The sequence below is a fragment of the Vulpes lagopus genome, chromosome 1 (genome assembly GCF_018345385.1).
Source record: "Vulpes lagopus strain Blue_001 chromosome 1, ASM1834538v1, whole genome shotgun sequence".
In the NCBI taxonomy this organism is placed as follows: domain Eukaryota; kingdom Metazoa; phylum Chordata; class Mammalia; order Carnivora; family Canidae; genus Vulpes; species Vulpes lagopus.
In genome coordinates, this window is record NC_054824.1 from 81,227,874 (window position 1) to 81,250,181 (window position 22,308).

The 22,308-nt window shown below is 49.5% G+C and overlaps 1 protein-coding gene across 4 annotated transcripts; it reads left to right on the plus strand.

The window, feature by feature from the left end:
• The first annotated feature begins 1,602 nt into the window (after positions 1–1,602).
• POPDC2 (popeye domain containing 2) lies at positions 1,603–20,349 on the plus strand. Of its 4 annotated transcripts, none has more exons than XM_041760513.1 (4): positions 1,603–2,093; positions 6,571–6,679; positions 12,557–13,037; positions 19,819–20,349. In XM_041760513.1, exons 1-3 carry the CDS (start codon positions 1,603–1,605, stop codon positions 12,995–12,997), a joined length of 1,041 nt encoding a protein of 346 aa, XP_041616447.1. In that variant the 3' UTR covers positions 12,998–13,037; positions 19,819–20,349. The 4 variants fall into 4 exon arrangements, with proteins under 4 accessions (XP_041616447.1, XP_041616428.1, XP_041616455.1 ...); XM_041760494.1 differs by having other exon boundaries at positions 12,557–12,993; XM_041760521.1 differs by lacking the exon at positions 19,819–20,349 and adding an exon at positions 18,496–19,045.
• The last annotated feature ends 1,959 nt before the right edge of the window (positions 20,350–22,308 follow it).

The window sequence follows — 22,308 nt, forward strand, 5'->3', positions numbered from 1 at the left end:
GTTCTTTGGACGTCATCAGACTTTCACGGTGTGTGTGTGCATGTGGGGTTGGGAGTCATGGATCTAGTCTATTTCCACTTACTGTGCAAACTACTTGGCATAGCAGTGAGTCTGACTTGGGATCAAGTCCTGGCTGGACTACTGTTGCCTACGGGAACTCGTTACCTCTGTGAGCCTCAGTTTCTCTCAGCTCTAGAAGGAAAATAGTACTTATCTGGAAGGATTGTGTAATGACTAAATAATTTCTTTTAAAGATTTTATCTATTTATTCATGACAGACACACACAGAGAGAGAGGCAGAGACACAGGCAGAGGGAGAAGCAGGCCCCATGCAGGGAGCCTGATGTGGGACTCGATCCCAGGACTCCAGGATCACGCCCTGGGCTGAAGACAGGCGCCAAAACTCTGAGCCACCCAGGGATCCCCTGACTAAATAATTTGTGTCTAAAGTACCTAATCTCAGCCTGATACTTGGTAGGTATTTAATAGGTGGTAGTTATTATAATTTGCAAATAATGGGTAGAGGGATGGTCTGAGCAATGCATTACCATCGTATTAACTATTGCTAGATCCAGATACGTGCAGAAGAGAGTCAGCTTAGACTTCAAAGTCATTTTTTTAAAAACATTTTATTTATTTATTCATGAGAGACATACAGAGGGAGAGAGGCAGAGACCCAGGCAGAGGGAGAAGCAGGCCCCACGCAGGGAGCCCGACGTGGGACTCGATCCCGGGCCTCCAGGATCAGGCCCTGGGCTGAAGGCGGCGCCAAACCGCCCAGCACCCCGGGCCGCCCCAGCCTAGTCATTTTTGTTTACTGGTTGTCAAATAAAGGCCTAGTGATGTTTATAATGTGACTTAATAAAGGCCTCTGCGGGGTTTTCCAGTTCTCACTGTTAGGATTTTTTCTTGTAATAGTCCCATACTTTCCTCCTTTGATGTGTCCTGCCTCAGGAGAGCCCCTAGCCCTCCCCACAAGGGCCTGTTGCGGTCAGTTCTGCGCTGACTGTTCCTCTGTCCTGCCCTGCCCGCCTCCCGGCTCGGAGCCCTCGTCCCCGGGGAGGTATGTGAAGTGCTCTGCCAGCCTGCCGGGGGCCTGGCCTGTTTTTGCTCGCTGCCAGTACCTCCTGGATTCCAATTCCAAACATGGTATCCGTCGGGGTCACCCTTTCTCCGGTGCCAGGAGAGGCGCATTCCAAATGGAACACAAGTGTGCCTGCCCGCCGGGCTCTCCTCACTCTGGGCGACAACGGACAGCAGGACGTGGCCACTTCGTCCCCCTGCTCAAGCGGTCGTCCTCCCGCTGCCTCGGGGCAATTTAGGTTTTCTGCCCAGAGCCAAATGCGAGGACCGTCCCGAGAGGCCCGGGGCCGGGGAAGCGCGCCAGAGCCTTGCTGGAGGAAAGCGGGAGGGCAAAGGCAGCCTTAAATCCTCCATGGAGTGTCCCCTGCTCTGCCGTCCACTCCCCAAGCTGCCCGGGGCATTCCTCTCAGGAAAGGTGGCCCTGGGGGCCAGAAGCCGGACGTGAGAAGACCCCTGGGAGGACAGATTAATCCGTTTTTGCAAGTTTGCTCCGTGGGGACAGCCTCAGGGCCCCCGAGGATGAGCGCCCACCGCAGCCCCGCGGGCCAGCCTCCGTGGCAGGGCCCCGCGTGCCTTGGCTGGAAGCGGGACCTGGAAGGGGCCGTCTTCCACCTGGCCAACTGCTTCTTGCTCCTGGGCTTCATGGGGGGCAGCGGGGTGTATGGATGCTTCTACCTCTTTGGCTTCCTGGGCACGGGCTACGTATGCTGCGTGATGTGGGGCTGGTTTGATGCCTGCGGCCTGGACATCATCCTCTGGAGCTTCCTGCTGGCAGTGGCCTGCGTGCTCCAGCTGGCGCACCTGGCCTACCGCCTGCGCAAGAACACCCTCCCCGAGGAGTTCGATGTCCTCTACAAGACCCTGTGTCTACCCCTGCAGGTGCCTCTGCAGGTGTACAAGGAGATTGTTCGCTGCTGCGAGGAGCGGGTCCTGACTCTGGCCACTGAGCAGACGTACGCTGTGGAGGGCGAGACGCCCATCAACCGCCTGTCCCTGCTACTCTCTGGCCGGTAAGCTACTCTGTCGCTGCTCAGCATCCCCCCTCCGCCCATGCTTCTCATTTCCTACTGTGTCCCTTTCCATTCTGAGGCCCCTGCCATTGACGGACGGATGTGGCAAGTCAAACAAACAGAAACAGATTTTACGAAGCAGGGCTTTGGTTCCTCTTTCTCAGCATTTCCCAAGAGGAAACAAGATCATGAGGCATCTTCTCCATTGGCAGGAAAGACTGTGTGCACTTGGTCCTGGGAGGTGTGGGGTGAGGGTTCCTTAAGTCTGGGTCTAAAATGAGCACACACACACGTGTATTACACGCACCAGCAGGTCATTGCATAAGCTGCCAGTGTCTCGGGGAGCTTTGACAAATTGAATATTTCAATAAGGCTGGCTTTCTCCTTCTATATGGATTCAGGATTTCCTAAGGGCCAACTATGTGAAGGGAACAGCACCTGTTCCTTGCCAGGGCATCAAGGAAACAGCCCCAGTTGTGTTGAGGATATCCTATATAAACTCTGTGGGAAAGCCACTTTGTATACAACCAGGTGGAGAGAGAGGATATTCCTTGTCCACTTTTCCATTCCCATTTGTTGTGTTGAGATTCTTCCAGACCAGTGATCAAGTACTATAAATCTGAGGACCACACAGTGAGGGAAGAGTAGTGGTGCCCACACATGTCTCACTGAGAATTTGGTGGAGATACCTAGCTGACGGCAGAAATGAGCAGAAGTGGTCTTTTAGGATGGGTGACAGCAGAAATTAGCAGAAGTGGCCTTCGTAAGGATTAGAGTATGCGCCACCAGCCTATATGCGAATGCTGGCCATTGGCTGGCATCTTCTGGACAAATACCATGGGGCTCCATGCTGTACGTTTGGTAGGCAGTTGTGGAGTCTTTGAAATATTACCCTCGTGGGACTTACATGTGGGGCTGAGCATCCAACATTAAATTACTTAACCTGATACACTTGGGCTGCCTTTGTGAAAGCAAGCAAAGTATTTTGAGAGTTTTGTCCTCAGTTTCCTTCCCTGCTTTTTTGAGACCAGGAGAGGGTGATAGAAAAGATAGTAACCTTATCAGAGGGCTCTGATTCCAAGGGGGTGGCGGGGGGGCGGGGGGGTACCAGATAGGACTGCCAACCACATAGTGGGAAAACACAAAGTTTCGGAATGATAATCATGGAACTACAATGGCTACCAATAGTAACCGTGTGGGCTTGTGTCGTACTGCTGCATAGAATCAAAAGTATTAGGTGTACATGTGATTTTGTTTGGACTCAGACTCCCGGGTTGAATGATCCATGAGATTTTGCGGGGAGACATTTCATTTCATCTATGAATAAACTGAAGTATAAGCAAATGGAATTACTTGTAAGTAAATACATGTGTAAGTACAGGTACCTTATGACTGTTGCCAAAATGTTTGCCACCGACAGTTCCATGCTTAAAATAAAGACAATTTAAGAAACGTTCTCATTCAGGAGATCCAGGATGGTGTGTGCTGCTCGGAGCTCCTCTGTTCAAAGGAGGTCACTGAGTCAGGAGGGAGAAAGGCCCACAGCACTTGTATGGTGTACGTTTATGGAAGCGTATTATGACGATTGTATGATTCGACCATCTTTCATATGATGGATTTACCATGAACCTGTATCACACCGCTTCCCTATGAGGGGGAGGTGGGCTTGCCCCCTCAGTGTGGCTTTTCCTACTATACTTGGCATCCAGAACCCGAGTCAGAAATTAGACAATTTTTTTCTTGCTTTTCAAGGTTTGGAGTGAGAGTTTTATTTGTTATCTTTCAATGTCATCTTGTCTCAACTTTGCTCAATCGGAGCTGGGAGAAAAGGCTTCCTGTCTGTGACCAGGCTCCAGTTTTAAAGGAGAATCACTGCAGCTTGGGCTGGTTATAGACCAAACACCTCCAAGCTGTGAACAAGAGCTCTGGGGGCGGGGGGGGGGGGGGTAGGGATAGGGGCTTCCAGTGCAAACCCCCCCATATCATGTGCAGGCTCTTATCTGGAGCTCTTTGCTGAAACCTCAGATGCCCTTTCTGTTTTAATACATGCGACTAGTCCCTCTTAGGACTCAGAAAGGCCAAGTGACTTCCCCACAGTTTATCACCCGGTTAAGCTGGGCTTACTGTTGGTGAGCTTCTCTCATACAGAATTGTCGCGTGCACAGCCTTCTGAGCCGGCACCTCACTAAGCTCTTCATGTAGGGGGAAGTACTTGTCCAGGGGATCGAGAAGGAAGAAGAGACTTACATGATAAAGGGCACAGTATACCAATTTCAATGGCTTCAGGGAGCCACGTGGGCTCATTAGATGTTGTACTTTAAATGATGTCACTCCTAGTAGTTTGCTGGAGTGATCAGACCCCTTGTCCGAGAAGCGAGTGTATCCAGCAGCAGCCTCGCTCTCTCTTGTGTCTCTTCTTGTGTATGAGAAGCTTTTTCTTGAGATGTTGCTCCCCTTTTATGGTGACACAAGTGAGTTCATCTGTTCAATTGTTCCTTCCTTCTCTCCTTTCTCCCTCATTCCTACCTTCCTTTCTCACTTCTCCCCTTCCAAAAATATATATTTTTAAAGATTTTACTTATTTATTCATGAGAGACAGAGAGAGGCAGAGACACAGGCAGAGGGAGAAGCAGGCTCCCCGTGGGGAGCCTGAGGCAGGACTCGATCCCCGGACCCCAGGATCACACCCTGAGCTGAAGGCAGATGCTCAACCACTGAGCCACATAGGTGCCCCTCCTCTTCCAAATATATATATATGTATATATATTTTTAAAGATTATTTATTTATTTATTCATGAGAGACACACAGAGAGAGAAAGAGAGAGGCAGAGACACAGGCAGAGGGAGAAGCAGGTTCCATGCAGGGAACCCAATGTGGGACTCAATCCCAAGACTCCAGGGTCACGCTCTGGGCCGAAGGCAGGCACTCAACCACTGAGCCACCCAGGGATCTCCTTCCAAATATATTTATTAAAAGTGCAAAGGACTAAGGATTCGGTGATTTTTTAAAATATGAAAAATACTGTTCCCACTGTCTGTCAAGAAAATCAATAATTAATGTTTGACATAGTGGTGGATCAAAGACATATTTCCAAGGAGAAATGCCAAGTGTCCTGACAGCATGTACCTGGGGGAGCTAACTTTTTTGGGGGAGGTCAGACGAAACTTCCTGGAAGAAGGAACATTTAAGCTGAGACCTGAGGAGAAAGTGGAGATTGAGACAAGGTCTAGCTAGAGGGACAGACGATGTGGAGACCCTGAGGTAGGAGAGCACGACACTTAATTTTCTCTTGTGCCCTTTAATTACTCAGGGAAGTGCTGCCGGCTACCTCTATATGTTACCTGGTCTTGTAGGAGCAAGCTTGCTTCTGCCATCAGAGACCATGGGCTGACACATCCTTGGCTTGGCATGAGAGCCACATCCCCTTCTGTCTCCCATCTTTAGGTTGTCAGATAAAAGGCAATAGCTTATTAACCGGTGATGGTCTCTGGTAATTTGTATGCAAGCACATAGTCATCAGGAGCCAGATTTGGAGGCTAATACCCCATTTGGCCAGAGCTTTTTCACGTGGCTATACCTAGCCGCAGGGGCCACAGGGAAATGCAGTCTAGCTGCGCAGCTGCAAGCCCTCCCAAAACTCTAGTACCGTGGACGAAGAGGAAGAGCAGCTATGGGTAAACAGGTGACCATACCGCATTTCCCAGCTCTCCATCTATGCCCATCCTTATCGGCTTCCCAACATCCTATTCGTTTTTCAAAAGTCAGCTCATGTCATCTTTGAGAAATCTGCCACTCAAAGGGAACCAAGCTCTGTCCCTCCTCTAGTCTCCTGTTCCACAACAGCACACATTGACTTACAGCCAGTTATGTACGTGCCTGTGATTTCCACTAAATTGTGAAATCCTTAAAGGCAAGGATCAGATCATAGCCAACTCTGTTTTTCTAGACCTCCAGGAACACGGGAGGTACTCCATGTGTATTTATTTACTCAGTAAAGCTCCAGGGAAAAAAAAAAAAAGGAACAATAGCTCCTTCCCAATGGACTGAGTGTGCCTCTGAGATCTTTTTATCTGCCTCCCTTTGTTTGGCAGAGACTCCTCCTTTCCTGTATAACTCAACCCTTGAGACAGGTTGAAGCTGAAACTGAGTTTTCTGGGGCGAGGAGGGAAAGCCCTTATTGGATCCTAATAATTTTCCATTTTATTTTATTAAAAGATTTTATTTATTTATTCATGAGAGAGACAGAGAGAGAGGCAGAGACACAGGCAGAGGGAGAAGCAGGCTCCATGCAAGGAGCCCGACGTGGGACTCGAATCCCGGGCTCCAGGATCACGCCCTGGGCCAAAGGCAGGCGCTAAACCACTGAGCCACCCAGGGATCCCATCATTTTCCATTTTAAAATATGGAATTTAGACTGAAGAGGATTTGGGTAGCCACTTCCCTCTTTACACATGGTCTCTTCTCTCCTTTTGCCAGGGTTCGTGTGAGCCAGGACGGGCAGTTCCTGCACTACATCTTTCCTTACCAGTTCATGGACTCTCCTGAGTGGGAATCGCTGCGGCCCTCTGAGGAGGGAGTGTTTCAGGTAATAGGGAGCCTGGGGCGGCACTGCCACCCAATAATATGCCCCCCTCCATCTTTCCCCACTCACGTCTGTTCTTTGAACCGCTGCCTGTGTGATGCTGGTGGTGGGAGTGCTCTCTTTCTGGGGAAAGAGTGCCTGGGCTGCTGGCAGAGGTGGGCTGGGGCAGGGAGGGACTAACCCTAATAGGCGGACCATATCCAGAAGACCCCAGTGACCCCAGCAACCACCAAATAAAAACCCACACTCCTTAGAGAGTAACCTAAGACCGTTAGTGATATCCAGCCACATCTCCAACCTCTTCCTCCTTCACAGTTTTTGTTCATACCAGCTACACGGAATGGAACCCCCAGCACTTCCCTAAACACATCCCAATTGTCTTTGCACCAGCCATGGCTGGCCCCTACCGGACCTTCTATCTGAAATGCACTTCCCCCATCTAAATGAGGCAGTGGCATCTTACTTCCTCTGAAGCCTGCCCAGATTGACCTCATCAGCCTCTATTCCCACAGCTTCGTGCTCCTGGCTGTGTGGCTTCCCATTCCTTTTACTTCTGCTGACTGGTGCACAGATTGCTCTCTGCTCTGATGCCCTGGTTTCCTTTCCCAAGCCTTTGAGGTAGAAATCTGGGCCTCCTCTCCTCTCTATTCTCAGGCTCCAAAAGACAGTACCCTGAACAAAGTAGGTGTTCAATAAGGGTTTGCTGAACTGGCTTGGCAGTGGGCAGTTGGTGTCTCAGAGAACTCTATGAGGCGTTCACCAACATGCTCCAAGGTAGGGGCCTGGTTGCTTGGTCCCTGCTCTTCTCTCTGCCAATCCTTCAAACCTTGGTTCCCTGCTTTGTAGCTCTCATTTCCTGAATGGCTAGTATATGTCAGGCACTAAATATTATACTGCCTTATTGATTCTCACAACAACCCTCTGGATTGGATATTAGTAATACTTCATTTAACAGATAAGGAAATTGAGGCTCTGAAACATCAAGCACTTGGCCCAAGGTCTTCAGCTAGAAAGTGGCAAAGTGAAGTTGTCTGGCTCTACTATTTCTGTTCTGTTCTTTTTTTAAAATGAGCAGGTCACCAGTAGAGTGGAGTACACACACACACACACACACACACACACACACACACACCATTACAGGGACTCCCCTGTCCAGATAGTTTGCTAGTACTGGGTTCCATGTGATTTCTGTTGCTTCTATTGGGGGAGTCCCTCAAGCTAGCATATGAGGTAACCCCAGAATAGACACATGGCTGGGCCACCTGGCTGGGCCTGTTTCTGCTCCACCCTAACTCCCGGCTCTATGAGGACAGACCCTGCGAGGCAATCCCGATCCCACTGCCGGGCTACCAGCCATTGACCTCCACTGATCATGTTCCTCTTACTCCGAACATGCACCCACCCTCTCAAACCAGCCCAGCAGTTCTCTATGAGAACTCTTTCAGGCCCCTAATAACCTCTAGGAGGGCCAAGTCAGGTCCTGAGCCAGCCAGACCAGGCTCTGTTTCTGACACTGACGCCAAGGAACAGGTGGTGGATAAGCCGGGTGTCCTCCTCTAAGCTCTGCTTAAAAGGAGGGGCTATAACCCCAGATGGCCTCTCAGCCTGGAATGTAGCTACTGTCATAGTCCTCCCATTTATATTTTTAGTGAGCACCTCCTTTGGGAGCAATGAGATCCACACGTTCGCTATTGGCTGTATAAAGTCTCATTTCCTCTTTGTAAATGTCAGGTTCACCCTGTCCTTGCCTTTTGCGATTACAGTCTTTGAGGACTAATAGGACAATCCACAGTGACTGTCTGAATCTTAATTCTCATCGTGTTTACCACCAATGAATCAATGTTCCATCATACCTCTCAGCGATCCAATTAAGTAAGAATTTATGGAGTATTCAGTACTGAGGCTCTCTCCTTAGTCACCGGGAACATAGCAGAGGAAGCATCACACAGAAATCATCATGATGTCTCCAATTTACCCTGTGCCTTACTGGACCCAAGTCCTCTTTCCATATGTTACATCATTTAATCCATTTCACCAGCCTCTGAAATGAGAATTAGAAAGGTTGTCAATACTTTACTATAGACATATGCGTCTATATGTGGGAACCAGGCAATATGCAGGTTTCCTGAAGACCTTTGAGGAAGAATTTTATAGAGGACCTGAGAAAGTGACAGTCAGTTGTTTGCAGCATGTAAGATCTGTAGTCTTTACTTGACTCATTCATTCATTCATTCATTCATTCAAGTAATGTTTACTGAGTGTTTATTATATACCAGGCACTGTTAAAGATGCTTGGGACGTGTCAGTGAACAGTACAGAGGAAGTTCCCTGCCTTTGTTCAATTTGCATTCTAGTAAAGGAGATAAAAAAAAAGACATAGGCATAATGAATAATTAAGTAATATGTTAAAAGATAATGAGGGCTAGTAAAAAAAATAGAGTGGTATAAGGAAGGCCTAGTTGCTATTTTATTTTATTTTAATTTATTCATGAGAGACACAGAGAGAGAGGCAGAGACACAGGCAGAGGGAGAAGCGGGCTTTCTGTGGGGAACTGGATGCAGGACCCGATCCCAGGACCCCAGGAACATGCCCTGAGCCAAAGGCAGACGCTCAACCACTGAGCCACCAGGTGCTCCTAGTTGCAGTTTTAAAGAAGGTGGCATAGAAGATTGTGTTGAGCAGGTGACACTTGAGCAAACACCTGGGGGAGGTGACAGTGTGAGGTCTGAGAAGCTGAGGGCAGAGCATATCAGACAGGAAGAGCCAGTGCCAAAGCCCTGTGCCAGGAGGGACTAGCATGTTTGAGGTGCAGAAAGGAGGCCGGTGTGGCTGGAACAGAGAGAGGAAGGGAAGAGAATAGCAGGAGAGTAAGTCAAAGATGGATGAGGAACCAGATCAGGTAGGGCTGGTGCATAAATTTCTTAAATAGAGCAGAAAGGATTGCCTAATGCTTTGGATGTAGTGTGCGTGAGAGAAAGAGGACTAAAGAAGCCTCTAAGGCTTTTGGTCTGAGCAAGTGGAAAGATGGAGCTGCTATCAACTGAAATAAGGGAGCCTGCAAGTCTAATCAGTTTGGGGAGAAGAGAGGAAGTTCCTGTTTGGATATCTGAGATTCGTGTCATCTTGGACATTGCAACAGAGATGCTGCCCAGGCAGTTGAATATCTGTCTAAAATTAAGGGATGCAGTGTGGGGCTGCGATATAGATTTGGAAGTTTTGGCACACAGGTGATATTGAAAGCCATTGGATCGGATGAGATCGCTGAGTGAGTGAGTTTAGAGAGAGAAAGGGTTTTAGAATGGACCGATCCTGGGATACTCTAGTGTGTAGAAGCTGGAGGACAAAGGAAGCCTCAAGGAGAGGCCAGGTGATCGTCCCAGGAGAGTGGGGTACCCTGCGAGCCAAGAAGAGGCTCGAGGAGAGGAAGGAGAATCAGCAGGATTGACCAGGAAAACTGGCATCACGCCACAGCTTAGAGGTCACCAGTGACCGTACCAGGAGCAGTGTGTGTGGTCCGCGAGGGGCAAAGCCTTGTTGGTTTCTGAGATAGCAAGAGGAGAGGAGTTGGAGACAGCATGTACGGGCAACTCTTTCCCTGGAGTTTTGCTGAGAAAGGGGGTAAACTAATGAGGTGGTAGCTAGCCAGAGAAGGGGGGTGAAGAAAAAGGATTCTGATCTATTCTAAGGCGGAAGAAGTTAAGATCACGTTCATAAGCATGCCCAAGGTCTTTGTGTTTGGTGTCAAGGACCCTGGTTACGTCCAGAGTGGCTCTGATGTACATCCGCCTCAGAGTCAGGACTCTGATTTCTTGTTTGGGAATTACTATTAGGGGCACCTGCAGCGGGGGCCCGGCATCCAGTGACACCTCCTCACTGAGCTGCTAGGAACGGGCAGATTGTGAGCATTACTTTCAGCAGGTTTTGTCCTGAGGCAGGGTGCCCGGAGAGACTAAGTGATTTGTCCGATGCCACACAGCTGGTCAAGGGGGGACGCTGGAACTTGAAGCCAGATCCCAGCCTTGATGAAGTAATTGAGGGGCCTGACTTTGGTGCTACCGAGTAGGGGGCGAGAAGCAGAGGGGAGGAAATGAGCGGAGAAAGTGGATGAGGGGTACTGCAGAAGGAGAGAGGAGAGAAGAGGAGTGGGGCTCCGGGACATGAGGCAGGAATTCAAAGCACTACGGAAGATCTCTGATAAAGGACGGTTGGAAGTCAACCCGACCTTTAGTTAGAAAATCCACATGAAGAATTGAACACCAGGCCTGGCACACAGTCACCTCCTAATAAATGTTAGCTGCCGTCACCCTCACCATCATCTCCACCGTCTCCATTCACAAACCTTCATCGTGAGCCCTGCTGGCCTTCTCATTTTTATTTTTTATTTTTTTAAAGATCTTATTTATTTATTCATAGAGACAGAGAGAGAGAGGCAGAGACACAGGCAGAGGGAGAAGCAGGCTCCATGCAAGGAGCCTGACGTGGGACTCGATCCAGGGTCTCCAGGATCACGCCCTGGGCTGCAGGCGGCACTAAACCGCTGCGCCACCGGGGCTGCCCTGGCCTTCTCATTTTTAAAGTATTGTGGCCATGGGGCGCCTGGGTGGCTCAGTCGATTCTTCACCATCTGACTTCACCTCAGGTCATGATCTTGGGGTCCTGGGGTCCAGGCCGGTGTCAGGCTCCCTGCTCAGTGGGGAGCCTGCTTCTTCCTCTCCCTCTGCCCACCCCCTCCACTCTGCTTGTGCTCTCTCTCTCTCAAATAAATAAATAAATAAATAAATAAAATCTTTTTAAAACAGTTTAAAAAAATACTGTGGCCAATCCTATTATTAAAAATTGTGTGATTCTACACCCTATTCCTTCACTATCCTAGGCGTGTTTCCAGTCCAACACTAGCTTTACCACTGATCATTGTTTTAAGAAGGGTTTATCAAGCACCTGCTACATGCCAGGCGCACATTACCTACCCACCCCACAAGTGTAATTTAGCTTTGCATCGTGGGTACGTAGTGAGCGCTCAGAAATCCCTCGGTGCCTAAATAAATGGAAAGTGGGGCGCCCTCGACTCTGTGCTCTTAAAAGCACCTCTTCCTCTCCGCCCTTCTTCTGACTTTAGCCATCACATATCCCTGATTATTGTCATGGCCGAGTCCAGAGCAGCTTCCTGGGCCCGAATTCCAGGCCAGGTGACGAAGCTTGGCATGCCTGGTCAGGAGCTCTCCTCTGACTGAGACGCTTTCCAACTCTTCCTTAATCCCTCCTGCAATATATCACCCTTCTTGACTCTCAAAACAAACTGTCATCAGCATTCCAGCCTAGCTTCAGAGCCGGAGGAGGCCCCGTTTCTCTCACGACAGACTCAGAACCTCCCTCGGCCCTGAAGGGGGTCAGCTTTGGGACCACAGAATGTGAGAGCTGAGGGGCGCCTTGGGGGCTGAGCGGTTGAGCCTCTGCCTTTGGTCCAGGGCATGATCCTGGGGTCCAGGGATGGAGTCCCACATCGGGCTCCCTGCATGGAGCCTGCTTCTCCCTCGGCCTGTGTCTCTGCCTCTCTCTCTCTCTCTCTCTCTGTGTGTCTCTCATGAATAAATCAATGCAATCTCAAAAAAAAAAAAAAGAGAGAGAGAGAGAAAGAGAAATAAGAAATGTCAGAGCTGAGGAGACTGGGTGTGAAGCTGCAGCTCCAGGGAGTGAGGCCAATGAGGGGGGGCTGGAGCCAGGGCTCGGGGCAAGGTCCCCTTCAGGATGCGACCCCCTCCAGGCCAGGCCAGGCCAGGGCGCCGCTCCCACGGCTTCTCCCCCCAAGTGCAGCTGTTTGCAGAGCCCCTGCCTGCGTCTCCGTGCTAATGAGGCCTCCGCTCTCTCCTCGGGGCCCTCAGGTCACTCTGACGGCGGAGACCCCCTGTAGCTACATCTCCTGGCCGCGGAAAAGCCTCCACCTCCTTCTGACCAAAGAGCGGTACACCTGCCAGCTCTTCTCGGCCCTGCTGGGCCACGACATCTCCGAGAAGCTCTACGCCCTCAACGACAAGCTCTTCGCCAAGTTCGGGCTGCGCTTTGACATCCGGCTGCCCAGCCTCTACCACGTGCTGGGGCCCGCGGCCGCCGACGCCGGGCCCGAGGCCGACAAGGCCCCCGGGGAGCCCCGGGCCCGCGGAGCGCCCCCGCCCGCGCCCCCGCCCGCGCCCCGCGCCGGGGCCAGGCCCGACAGCGGCCTCCTGGGGGAGGACTCCGCCAGTCTGGTGCTGGAGGATTTTGAGGAGGTGTCGGGCTCAGAATCGTTCATGGATTACAGGAGTGATGGGGAGTACATGAGGTGAGGGCCGCCCCCGGGCGCCCCCCGCGGCCTCGCCAGCCTGTGTAAGTACTCGGCAGGCAGCGGCCGCCTGGGCCCCAGCCCGCCTTGCAGGGCAGCCCCGACGGGGAGGCCTCCCATTGCCAGGGCAGCCCCCACGTGGAACCTGTCCCCCCGGAGGCCTCCCATTGCAAGAGCAAAACCCCTACGTGGAGGCCTCCCATTGCAAGGGCAAAACCCCCACCTGGAGCCTGTCCCCCCCGGAGGCCTCCCATTGCAAGGGCAAAACCCCTACGTGGAGGCCTACCATTGCAAGGGCAAAACCCCCACCTGGAGGCTGGCCTCCAGAAGCCTCCCATTGCCAGGGCAAAACCCCTACGTGGAGGCCTCCCATTGCAAGGGCAAAACCCCCACGTGGAGCCTGTCCCCCCGGAGGCCTCCCATTGCAAGGGCAAAACCCCTACGTGGAGGCCTCCCATTGCAAGAGCAAAACCCCCACGTGGAGCCTGTCCCCCTGGAGGCCTCCCATTGCAAGAGCAAAATCCCTACTGGAGGCCTCCCATTGCCAGGGCAACCCCCATGGGGAGGCCTCCCATTGTAAGGGCAAAACCTCTACGTGGAAGCCTCCCATTGCAAGGTCAAAACCCCCACCTGGAGGCTGGCCTCCAGAAGCCTCCCATTGCCAGGGCAAAACCCCTACCTGGAGGCCTCCCATTGCAAGGGCAAAACCTCTGTGTGGAGGCCTCCCATTGCCAGGGCAAAACCCCTACATAGAGGCCTTCCATTGCAAAGGCAAAACCCCCATGTGGAGCCTGTCCCCTCAGAGGCCTCCTATTGCAAGGGCAAAACCCCTATGTGGAGCATGTCCCCTCAGAGGCCTCCCATTGCAAGGGCAAAGCCCTCACATGGAGCCTGGCCCCTCAGAGGCCTCCCATTGCAAGGGCAAAACCCCTACATGGAGCCTGTCCCCTCAGAGGCCTCCCATTGCCAGGGCAGAACCCTCACGTGGAGCCCGTCCCCTCAGAGGCCTCCCATTCCAAGGGCAAAGCCCTCACATGGAGCCTGTCCCTTTGGAGGCCTCCCATTGCCAGGGCAAAACCCCTACATGGAGCCCGGCCCCTCAGAGGCCTCCCATTGCAAGGGCAAAACCCCCACGTGAAGCCCATCCCCTCGGTGGCCTAACCCAACCTTGCGGGGGTTGGGGAGCTCCCTCCAGGTGCATGCAAGGCATGAGGGGGATCCTTTTAAAAATGCCTTTTTTTATTAAGCGTCCTCGCACTTTGGAAAGGGGGCTGGGTGACATGTTGAGCAAGCAAATGGTCACTAAATTGATCACCAGTGTGTGAGCAGTCAAGGCCTAGCTCACTAGGGCTCAAGGGGAGTCCGTTTGTGGCCTGGGTCTAAAGAGGAAGAAAGCTCACACAGTTCTAACTCCTATGGGTTCAGTTTTTTCCCCGAGCCTAAAGGTAGCTTCTGGAAAGCAGCCGCTCTGTAGCTGGGATTGGCAGTGATCTCTGTTAAAATCATATCCTTCTATGGGGCTTGTGATACAGGCTGATGACCCCGGGAGGCAAATTGCCCACCTTACTGTCCTCTTGCCCAGCGGAGAGTACGCTTCTTGTTCAGCCAGAGGACTGGGTGCTGCTCGGTCACTCTGATCATACAGGTCACACGGCCGCCTGGTTTTCCCCCCACAAACCACACACCTGTGTGAGGTGGATGGGCACCATGTGGGAGGGCCTAACAGGAAGGGCAGGCAGGATCTGGGAGCCCTGCGTGGCTCAAGGGTTGAGCGGCTGCCTTCAGCCCAGGGGTGATCCTGGGGTCCTGGGGTCGAGTCCCACATGGGGCTCCCTGCATGGAGCCTGCTTCTCCCTCTGCCTGTGTCTCTGCCTCTCCCTCTGTGTCTCTCATGAATAAATAAATAAATAAGATCTTTTTAAAAAAAGTTTAAAAACTTAAAAAGGAAGGGCAGGATTTCCCTCACAGCTCAGGAGAATGTCCTAGAAAGGCTGTACTGAGTAGTTCTGGGAAACTGCTCTCACCTTCCCCCCTGGTTGCTCTCACAGCGCTGTGACCTTCTCCTCTGGGACTCCACCCGGCCATGGTGGGGCCTGGCTTTTCCTGAGGAAAATCCCACCGTTGCCAACTGGGGAGGCATTCCAAGTGCGCGTGTGGCACAGGGGCCTAAGGGACCCATGGTCCTTTGGGAAGTGCTGACACACCTTTCAAGAGGCTAGCCCAGTGAGGAAGGTTTCCAGGGGACACGAGGTGAACGAGTGAATGTCTGTAGATTTTGTCAAACAAGTCGTGTAAATGACGGCAGAGGCAGGGGAGGCGAGTGATAAGAGGTGAGATGGCTTGCTTTATAGACTCGCAATCTGTCGTCTCCTATAGTCCCCGGGTCCCTAGAAGCAGAGTTGGGGGAGGCTTCTGGACTAATTCCATGGATCTACCCAGGACCTGCGATCACGTGCTGAGCTCCCCCGTTTGCACCGGCCACTCTGATGGCGCCCTTCCCACCGTCCCACTAGGCCCCCCATCCACACTTACGGGTTTCACCCTGCGGACCCCATCTCGGTCCGGCCTACCTGCTTGTACACACTCACCCCACGCAGCTCCTGGGGTTCTCACGTTCTCCCTGTTTCCTTCTCTTTCCCTGGTTCCATTTGCTCTTCTTTCTTCCCTCTTTCTGACTTCTGTTCGGTCCTGGGCTGCCTCAGTTTGCTGCTCATAATTAGAAAAAAGTCCTTTTCTTCTTCTTCTCAGGCAATTTCTCCTCTCTGTATTTGTTCCTTACACGTCCCCCATTTTATTGTTCATGTATTGCTCTAGTACCTTCTTTTCCTTTTTATCCCCACTTTCCTGCCTCGCTCTGTCTATTCTCCCTCCTAAACTACCCTGCACCCCAACCTTGGTCTTTAACCCATACTCTTCTGAGATCGGTACCTCTCCCTCCACCTGTAGATAAAACCACTGAAGTGAAGGGGTGAAAACGCCCAGCTGTGGGCAGCTACACATTCACTGCGTGAATCTTCCCAGACATCAGGAGGCAGCATGATAAACAAGAAAGAGGGCCAGACTGGGTGCTGCAGTCCTGCCTTCTACGTCTGGGTCTGCTATTTTTTTGCAAACCACACAACCTCGCCAAATCTCACTTTCTTCGTTTGAGTGTGTTGGACCAACTGGTCCCCAAAGGTCTCCTTGGGTTTATGTAAGAAGGCCATGGATGAGTCGTTCTGAAGAGGAAAAGAGAAAGCACAGTCAGTAGTATTATGGGCGCAGGCTCCAGGGCATCCAAGTGTCCTCCAGCAAGAACCATCTGCCATATTTTGCTACAATTTCTCTTTTGACTCGGGGCTGTCCTCCTCCTTGCTGAATGGAGGGTCCTACTTGACTCGAAGTCCCCTCCATGCTGTACCTGTCAAGACTCTATCACCTCCCATGTGATGACAGAGCAGATGTTCTATGTGAAGGGAGGTCACCACTCAATCTCGAAGCTCCTCTGCCCTTAAGACTATCATGTGAAATACCCCTTTGCAAATGCAGCTTTTTGTGAACCTCAAGAGGAGAAAAGGGCTAATATTACTCCATTTCTAAAGTATTAGCACTGGCGATATAAAGAGAGTAGGTTTTTAAACATTTGTTTATTTAGGTAATAGAAAGGGAAAAACATATACTTCCAAACCACAGAGTTTTGGGAACGACTTGAAAACCTGATCAAGTTGTACAAATTTCAAATGGCTTTCAATCCAGTCTGTGATAATGGGATAATTTAAACCAGAGAGCCTTGTCTAGAATTGTGTATTTGGGTGCTTGGTTTGACTTATTTGCCATCAAAACCCTTCTAGGGTTATTACTTTAATGAGTAAGCATAGTCCCTTGCGGTGGGGAGCCATTGACTCTGGTTTCCTTTATACACGCAGGGCATGACTCACCCTCTGTTCCCTGGCTCTTGAGTTACCAGGATTGTTTGCTGTTCGTCCTGGCACAGCGCTTATGTAAGAGGCACGAAGCTGGCTGCATCCTGCCTCATTGAGAATGACACAGCTTCAGCACTTTGACACGGGTGCTTGTTTCTCACACCGAGACCAGCTAAAAATAGTCAGGGCTTCCACTAGAACTGTCTTTGGAAGACAGAGCCTGGCTTTTCATCTGGTGGTGCCCAGAACTGAATGCTGCTTCTTTTAATGGGCAAAACAGCACTGCTGCATGATACACTCCTGCAGGGTCTTGCAGTCAGACCTCACACTAACCCGGCCTCCACTACAGGTTTTAATTACGTGGACACTCTCCACAGTGCTCCATGTGGCGTCTTATGTACAGGAGACGCTCAGTGAATGCAACTCTCTAATGAGCAATTAAGTCAGAGAACAAGTCTTGTTAGCGCAAATTAATTAAAAGCTGTTTGAAATCTGGCCAGTTTTGATTATGTTTTCAAATTATTCTGAAAACTCTGTGATTTGAAAGTAGAAACCATATGATGGTGTCTTTCTCCCTATTATTTAAATAAACAAGCAAACGAGAAACAGATTACAACATGGGGGCTAATTGTGGTCAGGGAAGGAGCACAGGACCAGGACAGCAGCGCCAAGGGCCAGAGAACCAATTCAACAGACATTTGAGTATCTACTATATATTTCAAGCACCGTACCCAGTAACTACATCATGAGCCATCATGAGTAACAGGAGAAAGAATTGCAGGTGTTTAACCTGGAAGAGATGAGCAAGAGTGATAGCCCCAAATTTCAAAAAGAAGGGGAATTAGAATTTGCCTTCCTTTGGTACAGTTCTCAAGGGCAGAGATGAGTTAAGAGCTGAATGTTACAAGGAGAAGGGCTTTGCTCAGTGTTAATAATGGGTTGCCTCAAAGAATTGTGAGTTTCTCACCATTGGAAGAGGCCAAGCAAGAAGAAGAAGAAACCTCAGAGACCTTATAAGGTGATTCAGGCTCTGAGAGAAGGATGCCCTGGGTTACTGCTGTGAAGGTGCCTTCTAACTCTGTGATGCTATGATTCTGTGCTTCCGAGGTCGGACTCTGGTTCAGCCGCTTAACCACCATAAGGAGCAGTTTCTCATCTGCAGAACGGGACTAGTGGTCTCATAGATAATTCATACCTACCCCTAGGTAGACAGGTAGCCTCTGTCTCCCTTGGCAGGTTGCTGTGAGGAGTAGTTGAGATAACGAATATAAAGGTAGTTTGTAATCTGTAAAGTGCTGGATGGGTGTGTAAGGAATTTCAATATCCTATTGTGTGTGGAATGGTTTGGCAATCTCCCTCTCCCTCTGTCAGAGGTACATGATTTTCCTTCTTTTTTTTTTTTTTAAGATTCTATTTAATTTTTTATGAGAGACACAGAGAGAGAGGCAGAGACCCAGGCAGAGGGAGAAGCAGGCTCCATGCAGGGACCCCGATGTGGGACTCGATCCCGGGTCTCCAGGATCAGGCCCTGAGCCAAAGGCAGACGCTCAACCGCTGAGCCACCCGGGCGTCCCATGATTTTCCCTCTTATTTCCCCCAGTCTGGCTTTCCAGGGGAGGCAGCAAGTGGCAGAGGCCCCTAAGAACAAAAGGGTCAGCAAAAAGGTGGAGACCCAAAGAAAACACACGTGACGAGCTCCTCAGTCCCTGAGGACCCAAGAACTGGCCAGTCCCTCACCTTGTGTCCTTTATTGGCTCAGAGGAGACAAAGTTTCACACTCCCTTCACCCCGTTCACACTCTACCCACCACGCTCCGTGTCTCTCTCTGGGGGCTCTGACGTGCGTTTGTAGCTGGCAGTTTGGTTACAACTCTTCTCACAGGACCACTGGAAAGACTCCTGGAGCGGAAAACGTGCCCTTGACCGTGGCCTGGCAGGAGCTGCCCCGGGGCCTCAGGTTCCCTGGGTGGTGGCACCACTGCCTGCCAAGGCCCCGTGCTGGGTCCGCTCAGCTGAGGCAGCCACTCCCTCCCGGGCCTCTGGAGCCCAGCCGCCTGCCACCCGTGCCCACTCGTTGCTCTCCTACTTGTGTTCTACAGGCCTCATTTACCTACCCCCTCTTTGCAAAAATAAAAGACCTTATTAAACTCATCATTTTGTGGTACAGATTTTTTGGCAATTCATTCGGTAGTGCCAGATAGGAAGTTGAGTTCCATAGATTCTTCATAGGAGGCCCCAGGAGGGGCACCTGGGTGACTCAGCGGTGGAGTGTTGCCTTTGGCTTAGGTCATGATCTCGGGGGTCCCGGGATCGAGTCCCGCATCAGGCTCCCTGTGGGGATCCTGCTTCTCTCTCTGCCTCTTTCTCTGTGTCTCTCATGAATAAATAAATAAAATCTTAAAAAAAAAAAAAAAAAAAGGAAGTCCCAGGCGTGGATTTTTTGGCCTCTTCCCTTGTAAAACGAGAGGTTGGACTAAATAACTTCAAAGCTGGTTTATCCTAATACTCTAGCATGAAATGATTCAAAGATATGACTGGCCCTACCGTGGCAGGCATTGGGTGCAGCCTACACGTTGGGAATTAGCAGAAGAAGATAAAATTGGGGGATGCCTGGGTGGCTCAGTGGTTGGCATCTGCCTTGGGTTCAGGGTGTGATCCCAGGCCCGGGCATCCAGTCCCATGTCGGGTTCCCTGCGAGGAGCCTGCTTCTCCCTCTGCCTATGTCTCTACCTCTCTCTCTCTGTCTCTCATGAATGAATAAGTAAGTAAGTAAATAAATAAATAAATAAATACATACATACATACATACATAGATAAATAAATAAAATATAAAATAAAAATAAAACTGTAAAGAACCCTGCGAAGTTAGGCAAGCTACCTGGGGAGACACAGCCCTGAAATTCTTCCTCTTTTTTTCCCCACAGCTTCTAGAAGTCCTCTCCACAGTTACTCTCAAGCTATGTCCAGGGTACAGGCCCCCTTGGCTCCAACCCACACTCCCGAACTTTAAGGATCCACGGACTATCTTTTTCTCTGGCCACACTAATCCTCGCAGGAGGGTCACTGGAGTGCACACCCGGTCTTACCCACTGGAAGGCCCACTGGCCAGGTCGGAGGAGACACGGAAGACTCTGGCACTACAGCTACACCAAGGGCCCCAAGCAACTTGTGGAAATTTACCCTCACCAGCTATCCTTCCAGGAGAAGGCACCCCAAAGTGCAAAAGCACTGATTCCATCCTCCACTAACTGCAGAATTTTGGGCAAGTTACATAGGCTCTCTGAGCCTCACCGTAAAGTTGGGATTTGTGAAACCATCCCACGGGGTGGTTGTGAGCATCGAATGAGCTGACTTAGGTAACACACCTCAGACATGGCGTGACACTGAGTAACCACTCAACAAATCACTCAGTTGTTTTTTTTCCCTATGTGGTTTCTTTGAACTATCTGAAAGGGTCTCTGAAGTCAACTAGCCAAGAAGTTTGCTTGTTTGTTTTTTCCCAATTAGATTCAACTTATAGAAGTGGATATTTAAAAACCTAGTTTTCCCTTAAGCTTTCAAGTTCAACTTCCAAATCCCTGGTTCTGTTCAGGACCCTAGCATTAAACAATAGTTTTTAGGGGGACTTGAACAAACTCAGTCAATTAAATTTCCTTAAATATTTTAAAGTGGATTTATAAATTTAACACGTTCTATTTTACTTTTTCCCTAAATACTTCAACACATATTGCAGTTATCTATTGTCATGTAACATTCATACCTGAAATGGTAATCTGCAGTAGTTTATTTTTCTGATACACGTGGGGCTTGAGTGAGCCCAGCTGGGTTGTTCTCACTCACGGTCTCTCATGCTGTCGTGTGCAGATAATGGCTCGAGCTAGAGTCCTCTCCAAGCCTTCTTCACTCGTGTGTGGGGCGGAGTCTGGAGACACTCAAACAGCTGAGGACTGAAACAGCTGGGAGTCCTCGGGCATATCTCTCTCTCTCTCTCAATGGTTTGTTCATTTGTTTTGCTGTTTGCAAAATTGCTGTCGTGATTATTGTTGCATGAATATATCATAATTTATTTATCCATTTTGCTAATGGGCATGGAATGCTTTCCAACTTGGGGTGATTATGAATAATACTGGCATCAGCATTCCTGAATGCATTTCTTGGTACACACAAGTGTACATTTCTGGGGTATATGTAGGACTGAAATTACTCAAGTATTGGGTACGTGTATGTTCTACTACAGTAAATACCATCAAACGGTTCTCTAGGTGATTGTATTAATTCATATTTCCGCCAGCAGTATGTGAGAGTTCTAGATGCTTCTCATCCTCCCAATTGCTGACATTGTCATTTAAAAAAATAGTTTAGCCATCTGGGTGTATGTAGCAGCATACCACTGTGGTTTTAATTTTCATTTGCCTGAAGAGTAATAAGTTGAGTACCTTTTCGTGTTTTCATAGATATTGTGAAGAGTCTATAATTGTTCTTGCCCATTTCACTATTTGTTTGTATGCTTTTGCTGTCAACTTAAAAGAATTCTTTAAATATTCAAGTTAAAAGTCCTTCATTGCTTATACATTCAAATATATTCTCTCCCACTTTGTGAATTTTCTCTTTTTTCTTTAAATTGTGTCTTTTGATGAACATATGTTCTTTTTTTTAAAGTTTGTTTTATTTATTTGAGAGAGAGAGAGCGAGAATGAGTGGGAAGAGGGGCAGATGGAGAGAATTTCGAGCAGATTTTCCACTGAGCATGGATCCCAACTCGGGGCTCCATCCTACAACCCGTGAGATCATGACCTGAGCTGAAATCTCCAGTCAGACACTTAACTGACTGAGCCACCCAGGTGCCCCTGGACATATGTTCTTAATTTTAATGTAGTAATTTATCAATCTTTTTCTTGTCATTAGTCCTTTCTGTGTTACATTTAAGAAATCTTTTCCTCCTCTGAAGATATCCTTCTATTTTACCTTCTAGATATTCTATTGTTTTACATTTCACAGATCTACAATCTGGATTTGATTTTTGTGTATAGTATGAAGTAAGGATTAAATTCTTTATTTTCTAGTAGATATCCAATAGACTGAGCACTATTTACTGAAATAATCATCCTATCCTCACTAGTATCCAGTGTCTCCCTTGTCATAAACCAAATCTTCGTATATCTGTATGGCTGTTTCCAGATCTTCTGTTCCATCAGCCTGTTCGTCTACCGTTGACAATACGACTTGGTTGTAATTATTGCAGCTTTATAATAAGTTTTGGTATCTGGTGGTCTTCAAACGTTGTTCTTCAAATCTTTGTTACTCTTGGCTCTTCCCTTTGTATTTCCATAAAAACTTTAGGATCAGTTTGTTAATCCCCACAAAAATATAAACTCTGCTGTTTTTTTTTTATCAGAATTACATTCACCCTGTGA

Excerpts from the sequence above, each read along its gene's own strand:
- POPDC2 (XM_041760494.1), top strand. The coding sequence starts at position 1,603 with ATGAGCGCCCACCGCAGCCCCGCGGGCCAGCCTCCGTGGCAGGGCCCC. Across the intron at positions 2,094-6,570 it reads TCCCTGCTACTCTCTGGCCG|GGTTCGTGTGAGCCAGGACG; the intron begins GTAAGCTACTCT and ends TCCTTTTGCCAG. Across the intron at positions 6,680-12,556 it reads CTGAGGAGGGAGTGTTTCAG|GTCACTCTGACGGCGGAGAC; the intron begins GTAATAGGGAGC and ends CGGGGCCCTCAG.